Here is a 26,583-nt window from a genome sequence, read left to right on the forward strand (position 1 = left end):
ATTTTCTCAGATTTGCTAGGCTGCTGCTTGATCTTCTGTTCACATGTTTAAGATCTGTCATGTAGATGTTCAGGCCTCTTCTGATGCCACCTTCAGGCATATGTTGCTACAGGTTGCTCTCTAAGTTCTATCAAGCCATTCTTGACCCATTGTTCTGTGGGCCTGTTGATTGCTGTCGCCCCCTCCCCCACCACTACCACCCTTCTCAGTTGTACTGCTTTTGAAAGTTCTATGGTAAGGACCGTGTCCTGTACTGCATGACTGAGAAAATAGGATTGTTAACTTACCAATAAAATCGATTTTCTGGAGTACAGTATGTGACACAGGTTCCTCATTGCTATTGCAACCGTTTTTTTTTTTTAGTGTCCATTTACCTAAAGGTTGCTGCATAAACCTATGATAATGACTAAAAGTCTTGTGTCCCGTATTCTACTCCAAGAAAGGGATTTTATTAGTTAATCATTTGCAGTTATATTGTATCATTATTTTTTCTGTTAATTAAAAAAAAATAATAATAATTTAATTAATTAAATAAATTTTTAAAAAAATTTAACAACGTTTCTTACATCTATTGGGATATTTTCTTACATTATATTTTTTTGTTTTCTGTTTGTTGTAAGACTCCTTTTTAATAGATGATACTTACAGTATGATAATTCTCTTTTTAGAAACCTTTTGGACAAATCCCCAGGTTAAGCTGAGCCTCAAAGAGGAGGATGATGGCCGCAATGAGTGTACTTTTATTGCAGCTCTAATGCAAAAGAACAGGCGGAAGTTAAAAAAAGTGGGAGCTGAACTGTTAACTATAGGATATGCAGTTTATCAGGTTTGTTTTCTGTAGTATTCAGTGCATTGACATTTTGTTTTCATTTTACACACATAAGGAAGAACAGCATCTAGAATCAGTTAGCTTTTTTAGAATGCAGGTATGGAATTGCATACAAATAATTAAATCAAAATCTGCTGGACAAATCTGAATATACACAATGTAGAATTTTCCTGTGTGACCAGTTTATAGAAAAGTTCAAACAAGCAACATGGGGTGGGGTGCAGAAAGTTGCCAGGGGAAGGTAGTGTACATTAATCTTGGCTGAAAGGAAAATGTTTAATTTTCACATGCATGAAAAAATGCACATTTATTACATGAACACTGAACACTGAACAGAACTCCCAAAACAATATACAGCGTATATTTTTGTAAGTGTAGGAAATACAGAGTAAAATTATGGTAGTTGCAATTTTCTATGTCACGCCATAATCGTGCTACTGTTTATCAAATCTTTATTTTTAGTAAAAAAAAAAAAAAAAAATACAATAAAATCACAAGAATACAATAAAATCACCACATTTTTTGTAAATGATAAAATATGAGACTACAGTGCATCCGGAAAGTATTCACAGCACTTCACTTTTTCCACATGTTATGTTACAGCCTTATTCCAAAAATGGATTAAATTCATTATTTTCCTCAAAATTCTACAAACAATACCCCATAATGACAACGTGAAAGAAGTTTGTTTTGAAATATATTAAAAATAAAAAGCACCATAAAAGGGCTGAAGAAATTCAGGCCACTCTCACTGAATATTTAAAAAAAAAATTCCACCTCTGACACATCTCATATGACGCAGTGGGAAGCTCATAAATGTGTAATTAGAGGCAGGTCTATAGCGCTCTCCTCTGCAATCAGAAAAGAGAAAAAGGCCAACGTAAACGACCTCTTAGCCCAAATCAAGCGTTTGCAGGCAGTTCACAAGAAAACACTTGCTCACGACACACTAACAGATCTCCAGGAAGCCCAAAATAAACTTAAAGAAGAACTCGACAGGAGAACACAAAATAAATTCTTGCTAACCCAAAAACTATTCTATGAAGTTGGTAATAATTGCAGTCACCTCCTAGTGCAGGCACTACACACCAAAAAAGCGAAGTCCATCATTTACATACAAGTTCTAGCTCTAACATAACAAAAAATACAGAAATTGCGCTGGAATTTGAAAAGTACTATTCAAACTTATATAACCTCAACTATAATACTGAACACGCACAGCCTCAACCCTTTTGTTTGCAAGACATCAAAGACTTCCTATCCAAAAACATGGTGAAAGTATTATCAAAGGAATCTACTGAAATTTCCTGCAACCTACCACGCCCCCTCAGAAGGGAATTTCGTTGTTCTATAATACTCTCCAACAAAAAAGGCACTTTATCAAGAATGCTTAACTACAACAATGGGAAGAGGACCTTGGCAAATCCTACACAGATCACCAATGGCTTCACGCCTGCAGAGCTACGTATACAGCCACATCCTACACCACCCTGATAGAACTTAGAACTAGAGTTGAGCAAACACCTGGATGTTCGGGGTCATCGGGTTCGACCGAAGTCTAGGTTTGTGACCCGGACTTAACCCGAACTTTGCCCCGATCCCGAACCCCATTGAAGTCAATGGAGACCCGAACTTTTGAGCACTAAAATGCCTCTAAAACATACAGGGAAAGGGCTAGAGGGCTGCAAATGACAGCAAAATCATCTTAAGACCATGGCAAGTGCTCTGCAAACAAATGTGGATAGGGAAATAACTTAAAACAACAAAAAAAAAAACAGAAAAATAAAAAAAAACATCTTGAATGATGTAGGAGGAGGACGAGGCCCATATGGAGTAGGAGGTTGAGGTGGCGGAGGATATGGCGGTGTAGGTGGAAGCGGTGGCGGCAGTGGAGGAGGAGGATGAGGTAGCCAACGCTGGTTTTGGTTTTTAATAAAAAAAAAATTTAAATTTGGGTACACCCCAAAAGGGTAAGAAAGATCAAATCCAGCAATGGCTGGGTAGGCTGGTATACATGACTATTCTTCACAAGGTACAGACAAGTCCTGTGGGATCCATGCCTGGTTCATTTTGGCTCTGGACAGGCGGATGCGCTTGTCTGTGATAACGCCCCCAGCCGTGGTAAAAACCCATTCAGATAATACACTGGCTGTAGGGCAGGCCAGCACCTCCAAGGCGTAAAGGGAACACTCAGGCCATGTGCCCAACTTGGACACCCAGAAGTTGAAGGGGGCAGACCCGTCATTCAGTACGTCTAGGCGTGTGCACACACACTGCTCCACCATGTTAGTGAAATGCTGCCTCCTGCTAAGACGTTCCATATCAGCTGCTGCTGCTGCTGCTGCTTGTTGTGGCGTGCTGACAAAGCTTTTCCACATGTCGGCCATGCTAACCCTGCCTTCTGAGGTGCTGGCGGTGCCCTGGCAGCGTTGACGACCTCTTCCTCCTCCTCCACTGCTTTGGCCTTGTGCTTCCACTGTGTCCCCGCTGTCAGGTGGGAATGCCACCAGCAGCGCGTCTACCAGCGTGCGCTTGTACTCGCGCATCTTGCGATCACTCTCCAGTGAGGGAATTAAGTAACGGGGATCCAGCAGGGTGGCCACCCAGTAATCAGAACAAGTTACTATGTGGGAAACTCGGCGGTCGTTGTGGAGACACTGCAGCATGTAATCGCTCATGTGTGCCAGGCTGCCCAGAGGCAACGAAAAGCTGTCCTCTGTGGGAGGTGTATCCTCTGTGTCCTCTGTATCCACCCAGCCACGCACCAGTGATGGCCATGAGCTGGCCAGGGTGCCATCCTGCTGTGAACATGGTTTCATATCCTCCTCCATCTCCTCCTTCTCATCCTCATCATCCTCCAGAACTGTGCCCCTGCTGGACAATTGTCCCTGGCATTTGTGTGTGCAGGAACCCACCCTCGGAGCCATTTGCGAATGACTGCCCTGAAAGCCTTGGAAATGTTTCCTCTTCATCCTCCTCCTCCTCATCCTGTGCACATCCTCTTCCATCATCGCCCAAAGTGTTTTTTCAAGAAGGCATAGAAGTGGGATAGTTAAACTGAGAACAGCGTCATCGGTTGTGGCCATGTTGGTGGAGTACTCGAAACAGCGCAACAAGGCACACAGGTCTCGCATGGTGGCCCGGTTATTGGTGGTGAAGTGGTGCTGTTCCGCAGAGCGACTCACGCGTGCATGCTGCAGCTGAAGCTCCACTATGGCCTGCTGCTGCTCGCACAGTCTGGCCAGCATGTGCAAGGTGGAGTTCCACCTTGTGGGCATGTCACATATGAGGCGGTGAGCGGAAAGGCCAAAGTTACGCTGCAGCACTGACAGGCAAGCAGCAGCAGGGTGAGAACGCCGAAAGTGCGCACAGACTGCCCGCACTTTGTGCAGCAGCTCTGACATATCGGGGGAAATTCTAAGGAACCTCTGCACCATCAAATTCAGCACATGCGCCAGGCAAGGGATGTGTGTCAAACCGGCTAGGCCCAGAGCTGCTATGAGATTTCGCCCGTTATCGCACACCACCAGGCCAGGCATGAGGCTCACTGGCAGCAACAACCACTCATCGGTCTGCAGTTCAATGCCCCTCCACAACCCCTGCGCGGTGTGTGGTTTTTCACCCAAACAGGCAAGTTTTAAAACTGCCTGCTGTCGTTTACCCCTGGCTATGCTGAAGTTGGTGGTGAAGGTGTTACGCTGACCGGAAGAGGAGGCGGTAGAGGATGAGGAAGCGGAGTAGGAGGAGTTAGGAACAGGAGGCAAACTGAAGCACTCTGCAATCCTCGGTGGTGGAAGGACATGCGCCAAACTGCTATCCGCCTCAGGCCCAGCCGCCACTGCATTTACCCAGTGTGCTGTTAGGGAGATATAACGTCCCTGACCGTGCTTACTGGTCCACGTATCCGTAGTTAGGTGGACCTTGCCACAGATGGCGTTGCACAGTGCACACCTGATTTTGGCCCCCACTTGGTTGTGCAAGGAAGGGATGGCTTGCTTGGAAAAGTAGTGGCGGCTGGGCATGACGTACTGTGGGACAGCCACTGCCATAAGGCTCTTAAAACTCTGCGTCTCCACCAGCCGGAATGACAGCATTTCAAAGGCCAGGAATTTTGAAATGCTGGCATTCAGGCCCAGGGATCGCGGGTGGGTAGGGGGTTACTTCCTCTTCCGCTCCTGTTTGGGAGATAGAAAGCTGAACGCTTCCACGGGACATTGTGGAGATGGTTGTTGGTGACCCAGGTGGTGGTGTTGCTGGTGGATCCTCTGTTTGCGGGGTGGCAGGTGCCACTGTCACTACAGAGGTGGATGAAGAGGCCGAGACTGCAGCAGCAGAAGAGGAAGCAGGAGGAGCCAGAGACCTTTCTTGGTTTTTGAGGTGTGCACTCCACTGCAGCTCGTGCTTTGCACTTAGATGCCTGGCCATGCAGGTTGTGCTCAGGTTGAGAAGGTTTATGCCTCGCTTCAGGCTCTGATTGACGTTGATTCCATATGGGGTCGAGGACCTCATCTTCCTCCACATCATCTTCCACCCAGTCTTCACCCCAGCCCTCCTTGTCGGTCTCCACAATTCGGAATTCCGCATCAGTTGACACCTGTGTTTTGTCATCATCCGAGACGTGCTGCGATGGTCCTCCCATGTACTCATCTGGAGACATAATTGGTTGGGCATCAGTGCACTCAATCTCTTCCACTTCTGGGGCAGGGCTAGGTGGATGGCCCTGGGAAACCATGCTAACAGAGTCATCAAAAAGAAGAAGAGATTGCTGCATGAATTGGGGCTCAGACTGCTTGGCTGATTTGCAAGGGGGTGCGGTGACAGTTTGAAGGACATCGGCTGCACGTGCCAACTCTGACCTTTCAGCAGAAGACTGGGTGGGAGACAATGTGAAGGAACTGGGGGCACCGTCAGCAACCCAATCTACTATTGCCTGTACTTCTTCTGGCCTCAACATTTGTAGAGGCACATTAGGCCCTGCCAAATACTGCTGCAGGTTCTGTCGTCTACTCGCAGCTGAGGAAGGCATTTCACCTGTGCGTGTAGCTGGCACAGATCAACCATGTCCTCTCCTTGCAATAGGAGCTCCACCAGCAACACCACGACCCAGGCCACATCCCTTATTTGACCTTCTCCTCATATTTATCGAATTTTGGATCTTACCCGAAATGGGTTTTTATTGCAAGGCGCAATACAACAGTATACAATGGGTGTATCTCACACGTACAGATACAGACTAGGCCGCAATTTAATATTTTTTCCCAAAATGGGTGTTTATTGAATAGCGGAGTTGAACAAAAGTATACCACGGGTGTATCTCACACGTACAGATACAGACTAGGCCGTAATTTAATATTTTTTCCCTAAATGGGTGTTTATTGAATAGCGGACTAGAACAACAGTATACAACGGGTGTATCTCACACGTACAGATACAGACTAGGCCACAATTTAATATTTTTTCCCTAAATAGGTGTTTATTGAATAGCGGACTAGAACAACAGTATACAACGAGTGTATCTCACAGTAAATTATGCAGACTAAGCCGCAATGTAATATTTTTTCCCTAAATGGGTGTTTATTGAATAGCGGACTAGAACAACAGTATACAACGGGTGTATCTCACACGTACAGATACAGGATATGCCGCGATGTAATATTTTTTCCCTAAATGGGTGTTTATTGAATAGCGGACTAGAATAACAGTATCCGACGAGTGTATCACACACGTACAGATACAGACTAAGCCGCAATATAATATCTTTCTGTCCCCTAAATAGTTTTTTTTATTGCAAGGCGCAATTCAACAGTACGCAATGGGTGTATCTCACTGTAACATATGCGGACAGGGCAGCAATAAACTCTTTTGTCCTCTAAATAGTTTTTTTTATTGCACGGCGCAATAGAACAGTATGCAATGGGTGTATGTCACTGTAACATATGCAGACAGGGCCGCAATCAACTTTTTTGGTCCCCTAAATAGTTTTTTTATTGCAAGGTGCAATACAACAGTACGCAATGGGTTTATTTCACTGTAGCATATGCAGAAAGGGCCACAATCAACTTTTTTGGTCCCCAAAATAGTTTTTTTATTGCAAGGCGCAATACAACAGTACGCAATGGGTGTATCTCACTGTAGCATATGCAGACAGGGCCGCAATCAACTTTTTTGGTCCCTGAAATCGTTTTTTTATTGCAAGGCGCAATACAACAGTACGCAATGGGTGTATCCCACTGTAACATATGCAGACAGGGCCGCAATCAACTTTTTTGGTCCCCTAAATAGTTTTTTTATTGCAAGGCGCAATACAACAGTATGCAATGGGTGTATCTCACTGTAACATATGCAGACAGGGCCGCAATCAACTTTTTAGTTGTCAAAGATTTTTATTAGTTTCAAACATAAATGAACAGGAAAGCATCAAACTGCTCAGCAGGTTGAGAATAACAACAAGGTATAACATGGTGTAAACATGGCGTGTACATCATAACAAAAGAAATTTGGACTGTGAAGTCACGCAAACCTAAGAGATTGAGGAAGACATACAACGTAAGTAACAAATCATCTAACGATCCAGGCACCCCTATTGGGGACTAACTGTGCCAGGAGACTAATAAAGTAGTCCTCTCAACGTCCCTGAAGGTTGGAATGTTCCGTGCCAGTAAGTTATATGCCATAACAGTAAAGGAATCAGCTGCAGGAGGCAATTGAAAAAAAAACCCAGTTAGCCCCTTAAAGGCGGAGCTGTGTAGATTGGAGTCAACTGCGGCTGAATGAGTTGAAATAACAAAATTCCAGAAGTGCCATAAATTCAGAACAGAGGTAGTGTAGAGAAAGAGAAGGAAATAATAGTGAGGAGGGAGGAAATAGGGTGAGTAGAGAGGAGGAAAGAAAAAGAGGAAAAAGGCGAGCAGGAGAAGAAGGTAGGGCAAGTCTCCTCAGGGGTCTCCGCGGGTGGGTGTAAAGTGTCCTGGGAGTAGTGGGGTCTTAGAGTAGACAGCCCAAGGTTTCCAAACTGCTTCAAATAGATGTTCTTTGTCGAGAAGGATACTGGCTAGTTTTTCTTGCGTCATAATCCAGGAGACTTTTGCTTTACTGCATGAATCGAAATTCCCTCCCGCTTCCAAGACCTAGCAAGTGTCATTTTGGCTCCTAACAAAATGAAAAAGAGGAGCCTAGACATATGTTTAGGGGCCTTGTCAATTTTAAAGTTGAGAAGAGCAATCTTGGGGTCTTGGGGTATAGCTAATCCTGAGATTTTCCGCAACAGGTGGAAAATCTTGTTCCAGAAAGATCTAATTCTTGGGCAGGACCACCACGTGTGAAACATGGAGCCCACCAAGCCGCAATTTCGGAAGCATAAGGGGGACGCATTGGGGAACATGGTAGCCAACCTGGCCAGGACCCTGTACCATCTAAGGAAAACTTTCACATTAGCCTCAATCAGGGAGACATTGAGGATGCCCTTAAAGGAGCGTCGGAAGTTTAGGGACCATATATCCTGGGTGGCCTCTGATCCTAGATCAGATTCCCATGAGCGGACATAGGAAGGTTTGTCTGTGGCTTCCGCCAAGGAAGCATAAATGATGGAGATCCCACCTCTCTGATCCATTATGTTAGAGCACCAATTTTCGTAGGGTGTCAGGGAAGGGGGTTCGTTTTTGTCGTGCCACAGGGAGTGTAGGAAATGAGAGATTTGTAAATATCAAAAAATTTCAGAAGGAGGCATTTTAAGTAGTTTAGTGCAAATGACTTTGCGTGAGGGGGCCTAGTCTGTTGAAGAAGTGTCAGATTCTAAAGAGGCCCTTATTGAGCCACCACTTGAAGGCTCCAATGTCCATGCCAGGGGGAAAATTTGGATTGTGGAATAAGTGAGTTAAAGGTCTCAGAACTGAGACCAGAGAGGGTTGCTTATGTAGTGTATCACAGAGATGAAGAGAATGAGACAGTGTCAGGGCAAGAACGGGAGGTCTGTGTTTAGGAATACACCATAAAAGATAATCAATAGTATTGTGTGGAACCGCTTGGCGTTCAATCTGGACCCAGTCCGGTTTTGGGCCTTTAACATATACCATAGATATTTGGGAGAGTTGAGCCGCCTGGTAGTACCACCACAAGTTCGGAAGACCAAGTCCTCCATCTTATTTCCTACGGAATAGGATACATTTCGTGCAACGATGAACTTTATTCCCCCAAGAATAGCGTACAATTTCAGATTGTAAGTGCGCGAGTTGCGATTTTTTAAGAGGGATAGGTAGCGACCTGAAAAGATAGAGGATGCAGGGCAGTAGGGTCATTTTGACAGTGTTGATTCTGCCTATCCAGGAAAGTTCCATTTAAGCCCATATTCTGAGGTCTGCTTCCAATTTTTTGAACATCCCGGGATAGTTTACTGAATAAAGCCTGTCAATAGTATTAGGAAGATTAATGCCCAGATAAGGAATAGAATGAGTATTCCAAGTAAATGGGAAGTATGAACGAAGGTTATCTACAAGGCTGTTGGGGACGGAGATATTTAGAGCCGTAGATTTGGGCATATTCACCTGTAATCCTGAGTTATGTCTAAAATCCCGTAGAAGTTTGAGTATGTTGGGCATGGAGGTGAGGGGGGAGGTGACGAACAGTAGGAGATCATCCGCGAAGAGAGCGCATTTGTGTTCGGAGTGTCCGCAAGTGACCCCTTTAATATCTTGGTGCCTCCGAATCGCGATGGCTAACATCTCTATCGCAATAGCGAAGATAATCGGAGATAATGGGCAGCCTGGCCGCATACCCCGCCGCATGGGAAAGGGAGTGGAGTACTGACCAGCTATACGAATCTGGGCCACAGGTGAGGAGTAAAGTGATTGAAGCAAGCTTCTGAAGTTTGGACCAAAGCCCCATCTTTTCAATATCTCAAAAAGATACGGCCACCTGACCGAATCAAATGCCTTGTGTAGGTCAATCGAAAGGAGGTAGCCTTCCTGTTTGCTACCCCCATCCCATTGAGATTGGAGTAAAGAAATTATGTCTATGGCCCTTCGGATCTGATCAGTGCCTTGACGGCCCGGGATGAACCCAGCTTGGTCTATGTGGACATAACGAGCTATAAAAGAGGATAGCCGATTGGTCAAAACTTTAGTAAGGATCTTAAGATCGTTGTTAATCAAGGAAATGGGTCGGTAATTACTGACTTCGCTCGGGTCCTTGCCCGGTTTAGGGATTAATGAGATGATAGCAGAATTCAAGTCCTTATCTAGGCTGTGACCATCGCGGAGAGAGTTAAAAAAACGGGCCATATAAGGGGGCGAGGACCATGTCAAATTTTTTATAATAAAGGTTAGAGAATCCATCATGGCCTGGGGCAGATCGGAGTTTCAGGGATTTTATAACCATAAGGATCTCTGAATCCGAGATTGGTTTTTCTAAGGATTTAGAGTGTGGGGAGCGGAATATCATCCAGGAAGGTCTCCAGAAGCCTAGAGGGTGTATCAGAAGCAGAGTAGAGGTCGGAATAGAATTCCTGAAATGCAGCCAGGACCTTATGGGGATGTTGTGTAAGGTCTCCCAGTTTAGTGTGGATTTTGGGAATAGAAGGGGCGTGATGTTTAGGGGTAATTTTAGCAGCAAGTTTTGAACCTATTTTGTCTCGTTGATGGTAGAGGCGAGCCCCCGACCATCTAATCTGCTTCTTAGCTTCAGTAGTGAGCGCTAGATTCAGCTCTAGGCGGGCAGAGTCTAGTTGGGCAAGGGTGGCTGCAGAGGGGTGAGCTTTATGTTTCTTTGACAAGGCCAAAAAGGCAGAGTTTAGAGTAGATACCCGCTGTTTTTGATCCCGTTTGCGTCGTGATGAGAGTTGGATTATGTGACCCCTGATAGAGGGTTTGTGCGCCGCCCATAGGACTGCGGGGGATACGTCCTCAGTAGGGATGATCGAACTTTTGAAAAGTTCGGTTCGACCAGAACACCCGAATTTCCTGAAAGTTCAGTTCGGATTTCAGAACCCCATTAAAATCAATGGGACCCGAACTTCTGGAATCAAAAAACACCATTTTGAAGCCCTAAAACCCAATAAATGCCCCTAAAAAGTGCCTAGGGTTCTGGGTCATGCCCCAGGGACTATTAATCACACAAAAAAACGTTCTTAAAAATTGTCATTTTTGATAGAGAGCCAATTATTGAAAAAATTATTGAAAAAAAAAATTAGATTTCTTTGGATTTAGTGTCTGGGAGGTCTAAAAAGTGTACCTGTGAAGTTTCAGCTCTGTAGCATGTCCAGAACCAGAAAAAAAAAGATAATTTGTTTTAGAATTAATATAGAACAGGGATATGGCTCCGCTATTTTCACACCTTGCCGGTTTTGTAACAAGCGTTTTTTTGGGCATTTTTTGGGGGTCTTTGGAGGCAGGCATAACATCAGAACTTCTGTGTAGGGGTATATATACACACACACATGTATGTATATATACACATACACATATATGTGTGAAAGTAGCAGAACACTATGCTTGCGCTAATGAAATAATTAACACCCATATGGCTTCTCTGCTATAACACCTATATGTGTGTATGTGTATAAATACATATAAGTGTGTGTGTATATATACCCCTATACAGAAGTTCAGATGTTTTGCCTGCCTCCCAAAAAAACGCCAGCTACAAAAACGCCCAGGTGTGTTTTTGCAGCAGACGTTTTTTTGGGCATTTTTTTGGGGGTCTTTGGAGGCAGGCAAAACATCTGAACTTCTGTATAGGGGTATATATATACACACACACTTATATGTATTTATACACATACACACATATAGGTGTGATAGGAGCGGAGACATATGCCTGTTAATTATTTCATTAGCGCAAGCATAGTGTTCTGCTACTTCCACACCTATATATGTGTATGTGTATATATACATACATGTGTGTGTGTGTATATATACCCCTACACAGAAGTTCAGATGTCATGCCTGACTCCAAAGACGCCCAAAAAATGCCCAAAAAAACGCGAGCTACAAAAACGCCCAGGTGTGTTTTTGCAGCAGGCGTTTTTTTTGGGGCATTTTTTTGGGGTCTTTGGAGGCAGGCAAAACATCTGAACTTCTGTATAGGGGTATATATACACACACACTTATATGTTTTTGTACACATACACACATATAGGTGTAATAGGAGCGGAGACATATGCCTGTTAATTATTTCATTAGTGCAAGCATAGTGCTCTGCTACTTTCACACCTATATATGTGTATGTGTATATATACATACGTGTGTGTGTGTGTGTGTGTGTATATATACCCCTACACAGAAGTTCAGATGTCATGCCTGACTCCAAACATGTCCTCAAAAAAGCCCTATAAACACCTGCAGCAAAAAGCAGGGTGACAGGTGAGAAACCATATCGTTGTTCTATAAGTGACCTAAGAGAAACGATCTTTTCTCTATAGCGGTCACCCTGACATGGAAGGGTTTTGTCACCCTGCCATAGCAGTCAGAATCAGTTAACCCTACACTACACTACGGTTCCCTTACACTTAACACTTTCCCTACAGAAACTAGATAATTAAATCTAACTATAGTGGAAAATAGTACCCTAACTACACTAGATATCCCTTTCCTCACACTAATAATTGCTAAATGACACTTTGAAGCAGAAGTAACAGAACTGCTTCCACTCTCTTCCACGTCCCTGTATTACAATGCTAGGAATTTGGCGGGGCTATCTTATATCCTGGGGGGCGTATTCACTAATGATTGGCGTCTGGACCCCCTAGTCACTCCAATCACATTCCTAGCATTCTCCTGCCCCCTCAATTGGCTTTTACTGATGGTTCTAGTCCAATCACGGGCTTTTAAAGCCCATTTCCTGTCCCATTGCATTTTGGTCAGTTCTGGTTGCCGAATTCCGAACTTTTTCAGCAAAAAGCTCGGAATTCGGCAGAACCTCAAACAGTCAATGTTCGGGTCGAACCGATGGTCGACCCGAACCGTTCGATCATCCCTAGTCCTCAGTATCATTAGTGAGAAAGTAGTCTCGAAGGGAATTATTAATAAGTGTGCAATGGGACTGATTGCTCAAAATAGATTCATTAAGGCACCACCGAAAAGTGTTGTCAGAGTATCGTGTCTGGGATATGGTGAGCGTAACTAGTGCATGGTCCGAAAGTGCCGTGTCTCTGATAGTGGATTTCAGAGCAAGAGGGATGGTAGAAGTTTTAATGAAAATATGGTCAATGCGCGAATATGTACGATGTGGTGCCGAGTAGTGAGTATAGTCCAAATATCAGTGAGGTTAGAGGCGTAGATAGATTTAGCAATTTTCGTGCTTTGTCTAGGAAGGTGTTTATTTTTAAGGGCCCTAGGTGTCGAGTTATCCACTGTGCGGTCCAATGCTAGGTTCGTGTCACCGCCTAGAACTACAAAGCCCTCAAAGAGGGGTGAGAGTTTGAGTAACAAGTCAGAAAAAAACTGTGCTTGACCCCTATTCGGGGCATAATATGAGATGAAGGTATAGCTAGACCCATCTATAGTGCCTGAGACAAGAATGTAGGGACCATCAGGGTCCGTGACCAGTTTGGAAAGGGAAAAGTGAAGATGTCTAGCTAGACAGATTGCAACCCCTTTGGTTTTATTGTTAGCATTGGCAAGGTAGAATTTATCGTATTTATGATGTAGAAAAGAGGGGCGGTAGCTATCAGGGAAGTGTGTCTCCTGCAAAAGGACAACATCAAGTTTTTGGGAATGATACATCTGAAAAATTTTCCGTCGCTTAACAGGAGAGTTAAGACCCTGCGTGTTGTGCGAGGCTACTTTAAGGTGTGAAGGTGTGGGTGATGTCGTCATGATGGATCAGAGAGGTGAGCTATATCCCAAACTAAAAAGTACTTACCGCACCAGATGAGTAGGAGATCCCGGCCAGGCCGTCTGGTGTGGAAACGTGCGGGGAGCCAGGAGAGGAAGGATGACTGTGGAACGGGGAAACCCCATCGGAGACATGCAGAGAAATGTTACCATTGGAGTAAATAGAACGCACCAAGAATCTCGGTGGGCCCTTAATAGCAAAATATACAGAAACAACAAACAAAACAAACAAGGAGACCGAGTTCCCAGGTCCCTGATGGGATAGGGAAGTCGGTCCAACTATTTTCCTGGAGTCCCAAAAAAGAGGAGAGAGGGGCGTCCTCCGGAAAATAGAGCGACAAGGACTCTAAGTGCAGATCTAATATTCAGCGCAAAGACTAATTGAGGCGCATGGCAACCGCCTCAGCCGTCCTATGAAAAAGCAACCAAAAAAACTTTTCAAACAGATAAGAGCAGACTTTGTCTAAATTAAACGTAGTGTATGAAACATTGCATTACAAATGAATTGGAAGCACAGAACGGTGACCGGTAGTGAGTAGGTGATTAGCTGCTATAGAGGGTGCACGGGAATAACGTTATCCCCCTCCGTGTGTATAGCGGCAGGGAATCGGGACGGGGCAAAAACAGGAAAGACAGGGAAAGAAAAAAATAAAGAAAAAAGGGGGGGAGGAGGTGGCAGAGAACAAGTACGTGTACTAAAGTGGTGGGAGAGTTCTCAAATCATCTAAGAACGAGGGCTTCATAATTGGAGATTACAAAGCAAAAAAAAACAGGTCACAAGAATTCCTCCATGGGGGTCCAATCAGGGTGGTCTTGCTTCTCTATATCTCTTGGATTGTTGTTTAACCCACAGGGGGGTCAAAGGGCTCGGAGGCGAAGGGCGTTTCGATGTAGTCGGACCCCTCAGTTGAGAAGAAGGCAGATGATCTTGGGAGATGATACCCAATTGTAGTAGAATTTTTCACCATCTTGAAACGACGAGAAACCATAGGATTTGTTGTGGAGGGAAAAGTTCAGACGAAACGGAAAGGACCAGCGATAGGAAACATTCTTCTGGATCAGGATTAGGAGAAGCGGTTTCAGAGATCTTCTCCGCTGTATGGTGTAGGGGGAGAGATCCGCAAAGACTTGAATGGGGGATCCTTGAATAGCAAGCTGATCCGCCATGCGAGAGAGACGCATTACTTCCTCTTTCACAGCGTAAAAATGATTGACTTGACAATGATGTCTCTAGGAAGACCATCAGCACGTGGCGGTTGGCGGGCTCTATGAGCTCTATCCAGTTCCAGGCGGTTATCAGCGATGTTGGGGATAAGGTCCTTGAGGAATGTGCGGACCGCTGTGTGGACATCTTTAACAGATTCAGGTAGTCCCCTAATCCTGAAGTTATAACGTCGTGATCTATTCTCCAGATCATCTAATTTAGAGGTGGTAAAGTCAAGTTGGTCCTGGAGTTCTTGAATGCGGGTAGAATTTTGATTCATACGAGCTATGGTCTGGTCAGTTTTCTTTTCCATCAACTCAATACGGCTGCCTAGTTGTATGATATCCTTATGGATTGAGTTAGTGATTTGAGTTGCAGTGCTGACAAGACCCCTCTCCAGCAGTTTAGAGAAGGAAGACATCAGAGAGGTAAAGTCTGCTCACTTGTGCGGGCTTTAGTGGCTGAGGCGGCGCGGAGCTCCGGGGTCAGACGTCCATATAGGAATTGACGCGCATGCGCACTCCGCAATCAACTTTTTTGGTCCCCTAAATAGTTTTTTTTTTATTGCAAGGTGCAATTCAACAGTACGCAATGGGTGTAAGTCACTGTAACATATGCGGACAGGGCAGCAATTAACTCTTTTGTCCCCTAAATAGTTTTTTTTACTGCACGGAGCAATACAGCAGTACACAATGGGTGTATCTCACTGTAACATATGCAGACAGGGCCGCAATCAACTTTTTTTGTCCCCTAAATAGTTTTTTTTATTGCAAGGCGCAATAGAACAGTATGCAATGGGTGTATGTCACTGTAACATATGCGGACAGGGCAGCAATAATCTCTTTTGTCCCCTAAATAGATTTTTTATTGAAAGGCGCAATTCAACAGAACGCAATGGGTGTATCTCACTGTAACATATGCAGACAGGGCCGCAATCCAACTTTTTGGTCCCCTATATAGTTTTTTTTATTGCAAGGCGCAATACAAGAGTACACAATGGGGGTATCTCACTGTAACATATGCAGACCAGGCCGCAATCAACTTTTTTGGTCCCCTAAATAGTTTTTTATTGCATGGCACAATACAGCAGTACGCAATGGGTGTATGTCACTGTAACATATGCAGACAGGGCCGCAATTAACTTTTTTATTCCATAAATAGTTTTTTTATTGCAAGGCGCAATGGAACAGTATGCAATGAGTGTATGTCACTGTAACATATGTGGACAGGGCAGCAATAAACTCTTTTGTCCCCTAAATAGTTTTTTTATTGCACGGCGCAAAAGAACAGTATGCAATGGGTGTATGTCACTGTAACATATGTGGATAGGGCAGCAATAAACTCTTTTGTCCCCTAAATAGTTTTTTTATTGCAAGGCGCAATACAACAGTAGGCAATGGGTGTATCTCACTGTAACATATGCAGACAGGGCCGCAATCAACTTTTTGGTCCCCTAAATAGTTTTTTTTATTGCAAGGCGCAATTCAACAGTACGCAATGGATGTATGTCACTGTAACATACAGTATGCGGACAGGGCCGCAATAAACTCTTTTGGTCCCCTAAATAGTTTTTTATTGCAAGGCACAATACAACAGTACGCAATAGGTGTATGTCACCGTAACATATGCAGACAGGGCTGCAATCAACTTTTTTTGTCCCCTAAATAGTTTTTTTATTGCAAGGCGCAATATAACAGTATGCAATGGGTGTATGTCACTGTAACATATGCGGACAGGGCAGCAATAAACTCTTTTGTCCCCTAAATAGTTTTTTTTATTGCACGGCACAATAGAACAGTATGCAATGGGTGTATGTCACTGTAACATATGCGGACAGGGCAGCAATAAACTCTTTTGTCCTCTAAATAGTTTTTTTTTATTGCACGGCGCAATAGAACAGTATGCAATGGGTGTATGTCACTGTAACATATGCGGACAGGACGGCAATTAACTCTTATGTCCCCTAAATATTTTTTTTTAATGCACGGCGCAATAGAACAGTATGCAATGGGTGTATGTCACTGTAACTTATGCGGACAGGGCAGCAATAAACTTTTTTGTCCTCCTAAATAGTTTTATTTTTTTTGCACGGCGCAATAGAACTGTATGCAATGGGTGTATCTCACTGTAACATATGCAGACAGGGCCGCAATCAACTTTTTTTGTTTCCTAAATAGATTTTTTTATTGCAAGGCGCAATTCAACAGTACGCAATGGGTGTTTGTCACTGTAACATATGCGGACAGGGCAACAATAAACTCTTTTGGTCCGCTAAACCGTTTTTTTTTATTGCAAAGCGCAATACAACAGTATGCAATGGCTGTATGTCACTGTAACATATGCAGACAGGGCCGCATTCAATTTGTCCCCTAAATAGTTTTTTTATTGCAAGGCGCAATAGAACAGTATGCAATGGGTGTATGTCACTGTAATATATGCGAACATAGCAGCAATAAACTCTTTTGTCCCCTAAATAGTTTTTTTTATTGCACGGTGCAAGAGAACAGTATGCAATGGGTGTATGTCACTGTAACATATGCGGACAGGGCAGCAATAAACTCTTTTGTCCACTAAATAGTTTTTTTTTTATTGCACGGCACAATAGAACAGTATGCAATGGGTGTATGTCACTGTAACATATGCGGACAGGGCAGCAATAAACTCTTTTGTCCCCTAAATATTTTTTTTTATTGCAAGGCGCAATACAACAGTATACAATGGGTGTATGTCACTGTAACATATGCAGACAGGGCCGCAATCAACTTTTTTGTCCCCTAAATAGTTTTTTATTGCAAGGCGCAATAGAACAGTATGCAATGGGTGTATGTCACTGTAACATATGCGGACATGGCAGCAATAAACTCTTTTGTCCCCTAAATAGTTTTTTTTATTGCAAGGCGCAATACAACAGTACGCAATGGGTGTATCTCACTGTAACATATGCGGACCGGGCCGCAATCAACTTTTTTGGTCCCCTAAATAGTTTTTTATTGCAAGGCGCAATACAACAGTACGCAATGGGTGTATCTCACTGTAACATATGCGGACAGGGGCGCATTAAAATTTTTTGCCCCTAAATGTTTTTTTTATTGCATGGCACAATACAGCAGTACGCAATGGGTGTATGTCACTGTAACATATGCAGACAGGGCCGCAATTAACTTTTTTGTTCCCTAAATAGTTTTTTTATTGCAAGGCACAATGGAACAGTATGCAATGAGTGTATGTCACTGTAACATATGCGGACAGGGTAGCAATAAACTCTTTTGTCCCCTAAATATTTTTTTTATTGCACGGCGCAAAAGAACAGTATGCAATGGGTGTATGTCACTGTAACATATGTGGATAGGGCAGCAATAAACTCTTTTGTCCCCTAAATAGTTTTTTTATTGCAAGGTGCAATACAACAGTACGCAATGGGTGTATCTCACTGTAACATATGCAGACAGGGCCACAATCAACTTTTTGGTCCCCTAAATAGTTTTTTTTATTGCAAGGCGCAATTCAACAGTACGCAATGGGTGTATGTCACTGTAACATACAGTATGCGGACAGGGCCGCAATAAACTCTTTTGGTCCCCTAAATAGTTTTTTATTGCAAGGCACAATACAACAGTACGCAATAGGTGTATGTCACCGTAACATATGCAGACAGGGCTGCAATCAACTTTTTTTGTCCCCTAAATAGTTTTTTTTATTGCAAGGCGCAATATAACAGTATGCAATGGGTGTATGTCACTGTAACATATGCGGACAGGGCAGCAATAAACTCTTTTGTCCACTAAATAGTTTTTTTTTTATTGCACGGCACAATAGAACAGTATGCAATGGGTGTATGTCACTGTAACATATGCGGACAGGGCAGCAATAAACTCTTTTGTCCCCTAAATATTTTTTTTTATTGCACGGCGCAATAGAACAGTATGCAATGGGTGTATGTCAATGTAACATATGCGGACAGGGCAGCAATAAACTCTTTTGTCCCCTAAATATTTTTTTTTATTGCAAGGCCCAATACAACAGTATACAATGGGTGTATGTCACTGTAACATATGCAGACAGGGCCGCAATCAACTTTTTTGTCCCCTAAATATTTTTTTTATTGCAAGGCACAATAGAACAGTATGCAATGGGTGTATGTCACTGTAATATATGCGGACATAGCAGCAATAAACTCTTTTGTCCCCTAAATAGTTTTTTTTTATTGCACGTCACAATAGAACAGTATGCAATGGGTGTATGTCACTGTAACATATGCGGACAGGGCAGCAATAAACTCTTTTGTCCCCTAAATATTTTTTTTTATTGCACGGCACAATAGAACAGTATGCAATGGGTGTATGTCAATGTAACATATGCGGACATGGCAGCAATAAACTCTTTTGTCCCCTAAATAGTTTTTTTTATTGCAAGGCGCAATACAACAGTACGCAATGGGTGTATCTCACTGTAACATATGCAGACAGGGCCGCAATCAACTTTTTTGGTCCCCTAAATAGTTTTTTTTAATGCAAGGCGCAATTCAACAGTACGCAATGGGTGTATGTCACTGTAACATACAGTATGCGGACAGGGCCGCAATAAACTCTTTTGGTCCCCTAAATAGTTTTTTATTGCAAGGCACAATACAACAGTACGCAATAGGTGTATGTCACCGTAACATATGCAGACAGGGCTGCAATCAACTTTTTTTGTCCCCTAAATAGTTTTTTTATTGCAAGGCGCAATATAACAGTATGCAATGGGTGTATGTCACTGTAACATATGCGGACAGGGCAGCAATAAACTCTTTTGGTCCGCTAAATCGTTTTTTTATTGCAAAGCGCAATACAACAGTATGCAATGGCTGTATGTCACTGTAACATATGCAGACAGGGCCGCAATCAATTTGTCCCCTAAATATTTTTTTTATTGCAAGGCGCAATAGAACAGTATGCAATGGGTGTATGTCACTGTAATATATGCGGACATAGCAGCAATAAACTCTTTTGTCCCCTAAATAGTTTTTTTATTGCACGGTGCAAGAGAACAGTATGCAATGGGTGTATGTCACTGTAACATATGCGGACAGGGCAGCAATAAACTCTTTTGTCCCCTAAATAGTTTTTTTTTTATTGCACGGCACAATAGAACAGTATGCAATGGGTGTATGTCACTGTAACATATGCGGACAGGGCAGCAATAAACTCTTTTGTCCCCTAAATATTTTTTTTTTATTGCACGGCGCAATAGAACAGTATGCAATGGGTGTATGTCACTGTAACATATGCGGACAGGGCAGCAATAAACTCTTTTGTCCCCTAAATCTTTTTTTTTTTTTTATTGCAAGGCGCAATACAACAATATGCAATGGGTGTATCTCACTGTAATATATGAATGAAAAACTGAAAAATATTTTTTTTACCCTAAATACTGTAAAATAATTATTTTCCCCTCACATTGGTGCTTTTTGAAGAGGAGGTTAGAAAAGCAATGTCTGTCTGACATACAGTCTTTAAAGTTAACCGCTTGCCGACCGCCGCAAGTAGATTTACTGCGGCGGTCAGCCCCAGCCAGGCAGAGTGACGTTAATTAACGTCACTAGCCTGGGAGGGTCTGGGGAGCGAGCGTGCGCCCGCGGAGGCGCGCTCCCGCTCCCGCGCGGTCACGGACCCCCCCCGCGCATGTGACTGGCGGACCCGATGTCCGCTGGTCACTCGGCGATCGTCGGGATAGAGGGAGAAAGTCAGACAGCTTGTGTAAACAAGCCACCTGTCATTCTCCTCGGTGTAAAAACACTGATCAGACGGATCTACTATGTAGAACCGTTGATCAGTGTCCTTACACCTCAAGCCACAGCCAATCACAGTAGAAAGCACGCCCCTAGGGACACACACAGCCCCTCCCTCCCAAATAAAGTTAACCCCTTCACTACCAGTGTATTTTTACAGTAACAGTGCATATGTATAGCACTGATTACTGTAGAAATGTCACTGGTAACCCCAAAAGTGTCAAAAATGTCAGTCAAGGGTCCGATCTGTCCGCCGCAATGTCGCAGTACCGGAAAAAAAATCGCAGATCGCCGCCATTACGCGTTAAAAAAAAAAACAACAAAAATGACCAAAATCTTTCCCTTTGTTAGTAAACGCGATAACTTTTGCGCAAACCAATAAAAATACGCTTTTTGCGATTTTTTTTACCAAACATAGGTAGGATAAACCAAATTGGCCGAAAATGTTAAAAAATTTTGATTTTTACATTTTTTTTTTGGGGAATTTCATATAAAAAAATTTGAAAAATATTGTTATTTTTGCAAAATTTACGCTCTTTTTTTTGTTTATATCGCAAAAAGTAAAAAGCGCACAGGTGATCAAATACCACCAAAAGAAAGCTCTGTTTGTGGGAAAAAAAAGGACATCAAATTCGTTTAGGTACAGCGTCGCACGACCGCGCAATTGTCCGTTAAAGTCACGCAGTGCCGAATCGCAAAATACCCCCTGGTCGTTTAGCAGCCAAATCCTCCGGGGCTTAAGTGGTTAAATATGAAGGAAAAAATTTTTTTTTCTTTTTTCAATGCAGATCAAGCACACACATATGCACTGAGGTTGCATGAAATGTGCAGCACCGCACGCCTAACAGACTGATAACATTTTTTTGTTTCTTTCTTCTCCTCCTCACTTGGCTCAGGTCAGGGCATAAAGATTGTTCTACTGCACCCTCACACAATACAATCAATGTAGATCGCTGTCTGATTAAAGCAGATTGTTCCTATCTACGCTTTCCCTACAAGCAATCTCTCCAGCCTGGCCCTACAGTAAACTCCTCTCTCCCTCCTGGAAAAAACATTGTTCACTGCACCCCACAAAATCAAATCAATGTAGATCGCTGTATGATAAAGCAGATTGTTCCTCCTATGCTTTCCCTACAAGTAATCTCTCCAGCCTCGCCCTATAGTAAAGTCCTATCTGTCCCTCAGCAGTAGCAGTCAGGAACCTCTCCCTACAGTAGTATTAGCAGAGTGATGCGCGGCGCTGTGTGACTCCAGCTTATATAGAGTCTGGGTCACATGTTGCACTGGCCTATCACAGCCATGCCATTACTAGAAATGGCTGTGATGGCTTCTAGGGCACACTAGTTAAACGCTTGCTGATTGGCTGCCTTGCACCTGTTGAAAGCGTGCCATTAAAACCACGCCAAAACATTAAAAGCATGTTACCGAACAACGGACAGTACCCAAACATACAGTGAAATGTTCGGGTTCGGGTACCGAATACCCAAAAGTCCGGTACGAACATTACAGTCCGGGTTCGCTCAACCCTACTTAGAACTAAAAGTCTCCAACACTGGTACATGACCCCATCGAGAATTGCTAAATTTGACTCTCGGGTATCCAACAGATGCTGGCGGGGTTGTAACCAAATGGGAGATCTGCCACACATTCTTTGGCACTGCCCACTTCTGACAACCTACTGGGCAGAGGTCTTTGGAATCATATCAAATATAGCCAAAAGGGGGGGGCGTGGCCAGGAGCGGCATGTGAGAGGACGCATCTCACTGAGCTCCCGCTGAAATCCGTGCTTTGATCCTTTCCCCGGTCTCCACCAATACTTACCGTGTCACCATCGCTTCCTTGTACCGTCGGGTACATTCCGGTGCTCACCTCTCCTCGTTCCTGGGCGATGCTCCGCCGCAAGACCCGTGAAGAATCCGGAATGTCTGGGCCCCAAGATGGCGTCGCACAAGGCCTACCACAACGGACGAGAGGATCCGAGAAGCCTGCCTCCTCCAGTAAGTTCTCTAAGCCCCCTAAAAACCCGCCGAAAGAGCCGCAGCGCGACATACGCTATTATGCACAAAAGTCCCCTGGCTCTGCGGGGAAGGGGAAGCAACCGGACACTAGCGCTGGCTCCGGCGGCCCTGGGACGGACATCCCGGGCGGGAGCGCACCCGGGGAGGAGGACTGTGCAGCTGAGTTTGTGGAGGATGTGGAGGGGGGAGACAGGGGTGAAGATGAACAGCCCACGCTTGCTGACATCCTGCGGGCCATTAACAGATGTAATGCTTCTGTGGACCACCTTAAGAAACAGTCAGAGGCCTAACTGAAGCTGTGTCCCTTCTTAGACAGGACCTCCAGAAGGTCAGGGAGCGTACCACTGCAGTGGAGGGGCGGGTTCGCGACCTGGAAGACCAGTTGCCCCCCTTGACCAGGAAGTCCCACCACACCGCTGGTCTGACCAGGGCCCTGGAATAGCGGGCGGAAGATGTGGAAAACCGCCTCCGGCGGAACAACGTGCGAATTGTGGGCCTACCTGAAAAGGTGGAAGGGAGGGACCCCATGGAATTTGTGGTATCCTGGCTTAAGGAAACTTTTGGCAGGGACGCCTTTTCTCCTCTCTATGCTGTGGAGAGGGCCCACAGGGTCCCCCCTCGCCCCCTGCAACCGGGCCGCCCACCAAGAACCATGCTGGCCCGCCTGCTTAACTATCGAGACAAGGAAACCATTCTGAGGTTGGCGAGGGAACCTGGGACATTCAGTACAACGGGGTGCGGGTCTCATTTTACCCGGACTTTTCTGCTGAGGTGCACAGGAGTAGGGCGAAATTCTTCACGGTCAAGCAACGTCTGCAGAAATTACAAGCTTCTTATGCCATGCTCTACCCGGCGAAGCTCCGTGTTATTGCTGGGGGCCAACACCACTTTTTTGAGGATCCGACGGAAGCTTCTTCCTGGATTGACTGAAACGAATCCTTCGTCCACACCCGCCGCCTCCGAATGCTGGTGATGACTGAGGCTATCTGCCCTGAAGTCTTGTGGGGTGGTGACCCCTTGTGTTTTTTGTTCTCCCCCCTTTTTGTGGAATACTACCCTGGAGATCGGTGGGGACACAAGATTCTCTTCGTTGCTCTGGAGCTTTAAGGATCTGTCCGTACCGCAGAATCTTGGTTCCCCTACTTGCTTGTGCTTACCCCCCTTTTTTTTTTTTTACTGCTGAAGTTACTCAGTTTTCTCCCTGCTGCTGATGGGACCTGTTGTCCTCGTCATGGGAGTGGGAAACGATCTGGGGATCTCCCCAGGGACGATGTTTGTGACTCCGGTGGGTGAGGGCCCTGAACGTAGGAGACTGTGTGTTAATTTGGGGCGCCCACGGTCCGGAGTTTTGTTATTTTTACTGTTCACCTTCTGTTGGAAGGCCCTGTTGGCCTTCTGGTCTTGGAGTCCGGAGTCTGCTTACCTTTCCTACCTAGCTAGCGGTAGCTGTACTTGCCCAGGGTTCTTATCCCGCTGCCTCCTGCCCCGCCTTCTACGGTTCCTGCTGGCCAGTGTTCATAAACACCCTGAGGTTCTGATGTACTGTCACCCACCATGACTGCAGTCCCGATTCTTTCCTGGAATGTTCGGGGACTGAGGGACCCACTTAAGAAGTCTATGGTTTCTGCGGCCCTGCGCAGGCATTTTCCAGCCATCTGTTCGTTGCAGGAGACCCATTTGGATGCTGAATCACGATCCTGGCTGCACTATGCCTGGGTGGGCTGGGAATACCACTCTACGCACACTGCATACTACCTTGGGGTGAGTGTGCTGATCCATCAGCCTCTTGACTTTCAGGAACATCATAGCCTAGTTGACAGTGAGGGACGGTTTGTGTTTATCTACTGTAAATTGTATACTGTACACTGTGTCCTGGCCTTCATCTATATACCACCACCATTCCACAGTGAAGTCCTTAGACGGCTGGTGCTATATCTCATGAACCATCTGGAAGTCCCGGTCTATATTATGGGTGACTTTAATTGTGTGTTTGATGCTCAGTTGGATCGAAATTCTGCTGCGGTGGGGAGTGGAGGCATGGGTCGCTCGGCCTTGGCAAAGTTTGCTGAGGAATTGGGATGGACAGACCTATGGCGGCTTTGTAATCCTGGTACCAGGGTCTTTTTCTGCTTTTCTAAAACCCACACCTCTTTGTCACGCATTGATCTATGCCTTTGCTCCTCATCCGCTATCAGATATGTCGAAAGTATCCGTTATGCTCCTCGAATCATTCCCCTTTGGTGGTGTGCCTGGCTGTGCGCCCAGCCGCCACATTACAGAGGGCACTGTAGAAACTAAATGCTTTTTGGTTACACTTGTTTCCTTCCCATGATCAGCTTAGAGCTGCTATGAGGGAGTTTTGGGTGATACACAATGCTGTGGGGGAGCTGGGTCTCCAATGGGAGGCTTTTAAGGCCTATTTACGGGGCATGTTCATCAAAGAGATTCAGGCCATCAAGAAGAACACGGCTGCTCAGGGGACACAGGCTGATGGTTTGGTAGCCCGGTTTGAGGCTCGCTACATAGCAGACCCATCGGAGACAAACAGGGAAGGGTGGTTGGCTGCCCAGGAGGCCCTTATACTGTACGTATTAACACCTCAGGTGCTGAACGTCTGAGGTTTTTCCAGCGTCAGGCATACTATGAGGAGGGGGAATATACTGGTCGACCTTTGGCCAGGATTGCCCACTCTCATCAGGCGTCTCCGTCTATTGGGGCACTTGCAAGCGGTGAGGGCCGTGTCATTTAATACCCCTGATCAGGTCATGGAGGTCTTGCGGTCATTTTATGCTGCCTTATACCAATCCCGCCAGGGACACTCTGCTGCGGAGCTTTTGGAGTATGTGGGTGCCATTCCACTACCTTCCTTGTCGGAGTTGGAGAGGGCCGTGCTTGAGGCACCCCTGACTCTGGAGGAACTACAGTGCACCTCGGCATCCTTTCAATTCTAAGGCCCCGGGGGAAGATGGGATACCAATGGAGGTGTATAAGGAGTATGCGGAGGAGACGTTGCCTCATCTTCTGGAGGTCTTTTTAGAGGCAAAACAGAATATGAGGCTGCCTCCATCTATGTGCAGGGCTAATATTGTCCTTTTGTTGAAGCCGGGGAAGAATAGTCTGGATCCGGGGTCGTACTGCCCTATTTCTCTTGTACAGAGCGACATTAAAATTCTGGCGAAGGCCCTGGCATTGCGGCTCAATCGGGTAGTTGCTTCTATTATACATTCTGATCAATCAGGTTTTATGCCGCAAAAATCGCCTTAACTTAACCCCCCTCCTTTCCCGATTCAGGGATAAGGTCAAAATTGGCGGGCAGGGCCAATCTCATAAAAATGAAACTTATGCCCCAACTATTGTATGCCCTTCACAATTCCCCGGTGATAGTCCCCCTGAGATTGTGTCAAATTGTCAACTCCATCTTTAGATCTCTCTTGTGGCTGTCAAAGAATCCCCGCATAAAGTTAGAACACCTTCAGAGACCCAAGGAACTGGGGAGCCTGGCGGTACCTAATCCCTGGCTATACTACTTGGCCTCACAGCTTCAACATATTGCCAGGGCCATGAGTGAGAAGGGTGAGGGGTCGGTTGCAGGCCTTCTGGCCCACACTGTGGGCCGGGGGACCAGGCGGCCCATTTGGAATCATTGAGGCTGGGGAAATCTAGCAAACGCTTTCCAACCTATGTCCTCATGTAAAAAACCTGGAACAAGGCTCGCCAACTGCAGCAGGTAGTGGGGTATACCAGTCTTAGCCCTATATGGAAGAATGTCAGGTACCCTGAGTTGGCTGTGTTGCCGTGTGGAGCCAGGTGGTTGGGGTATGGCATCTCTCATTTGACACATATATTCCACAATGGAGTGCTCCGGTCCTTTGATGTGCTGCGGGAGGCGTTTTGTCTTCCTCAGTCCATGCATTTTTATTATTTACAGCTACAAT

The 26,583-nt window shown here is 45.0% G+C and overlaps 1 protein-coding gene across 1 annotated transcript in view; it reads left to right on the top strand.

The window, feature by feature from the left end:
* Nucleotides 1-26,583, top strand: part of CAPN9 (calpain 9) — a gene marked incomplete at its 3' end in the record, with an annotated part of 565,834 nt that overhangs the window by 282,546 nt on the left and 256,705 nt on the right. Inside the window, exon 10 of the mRNA XM_082250935.1 lies at nucleotides 669-826. Within this exon, the coding sequence (XP_082107061.1) occupies nucleotides 669-826 (158 nt within the window). The remainder of the gene's footprint in view (nucleotides 1-668; nucleotides 827-26,583) is intronic.

Source organism: Pelophylax lessonae (assembly GCF_965119305.1).
Source record: "Pelophylax lessonae genome assembly, chromosome: 3".
Lineage (NCBI taxonomy): Eukaryota > Metazoa > Chordata > Amphibia > Anura > Ranidae > Pelophylax > Pelophylax lessonae.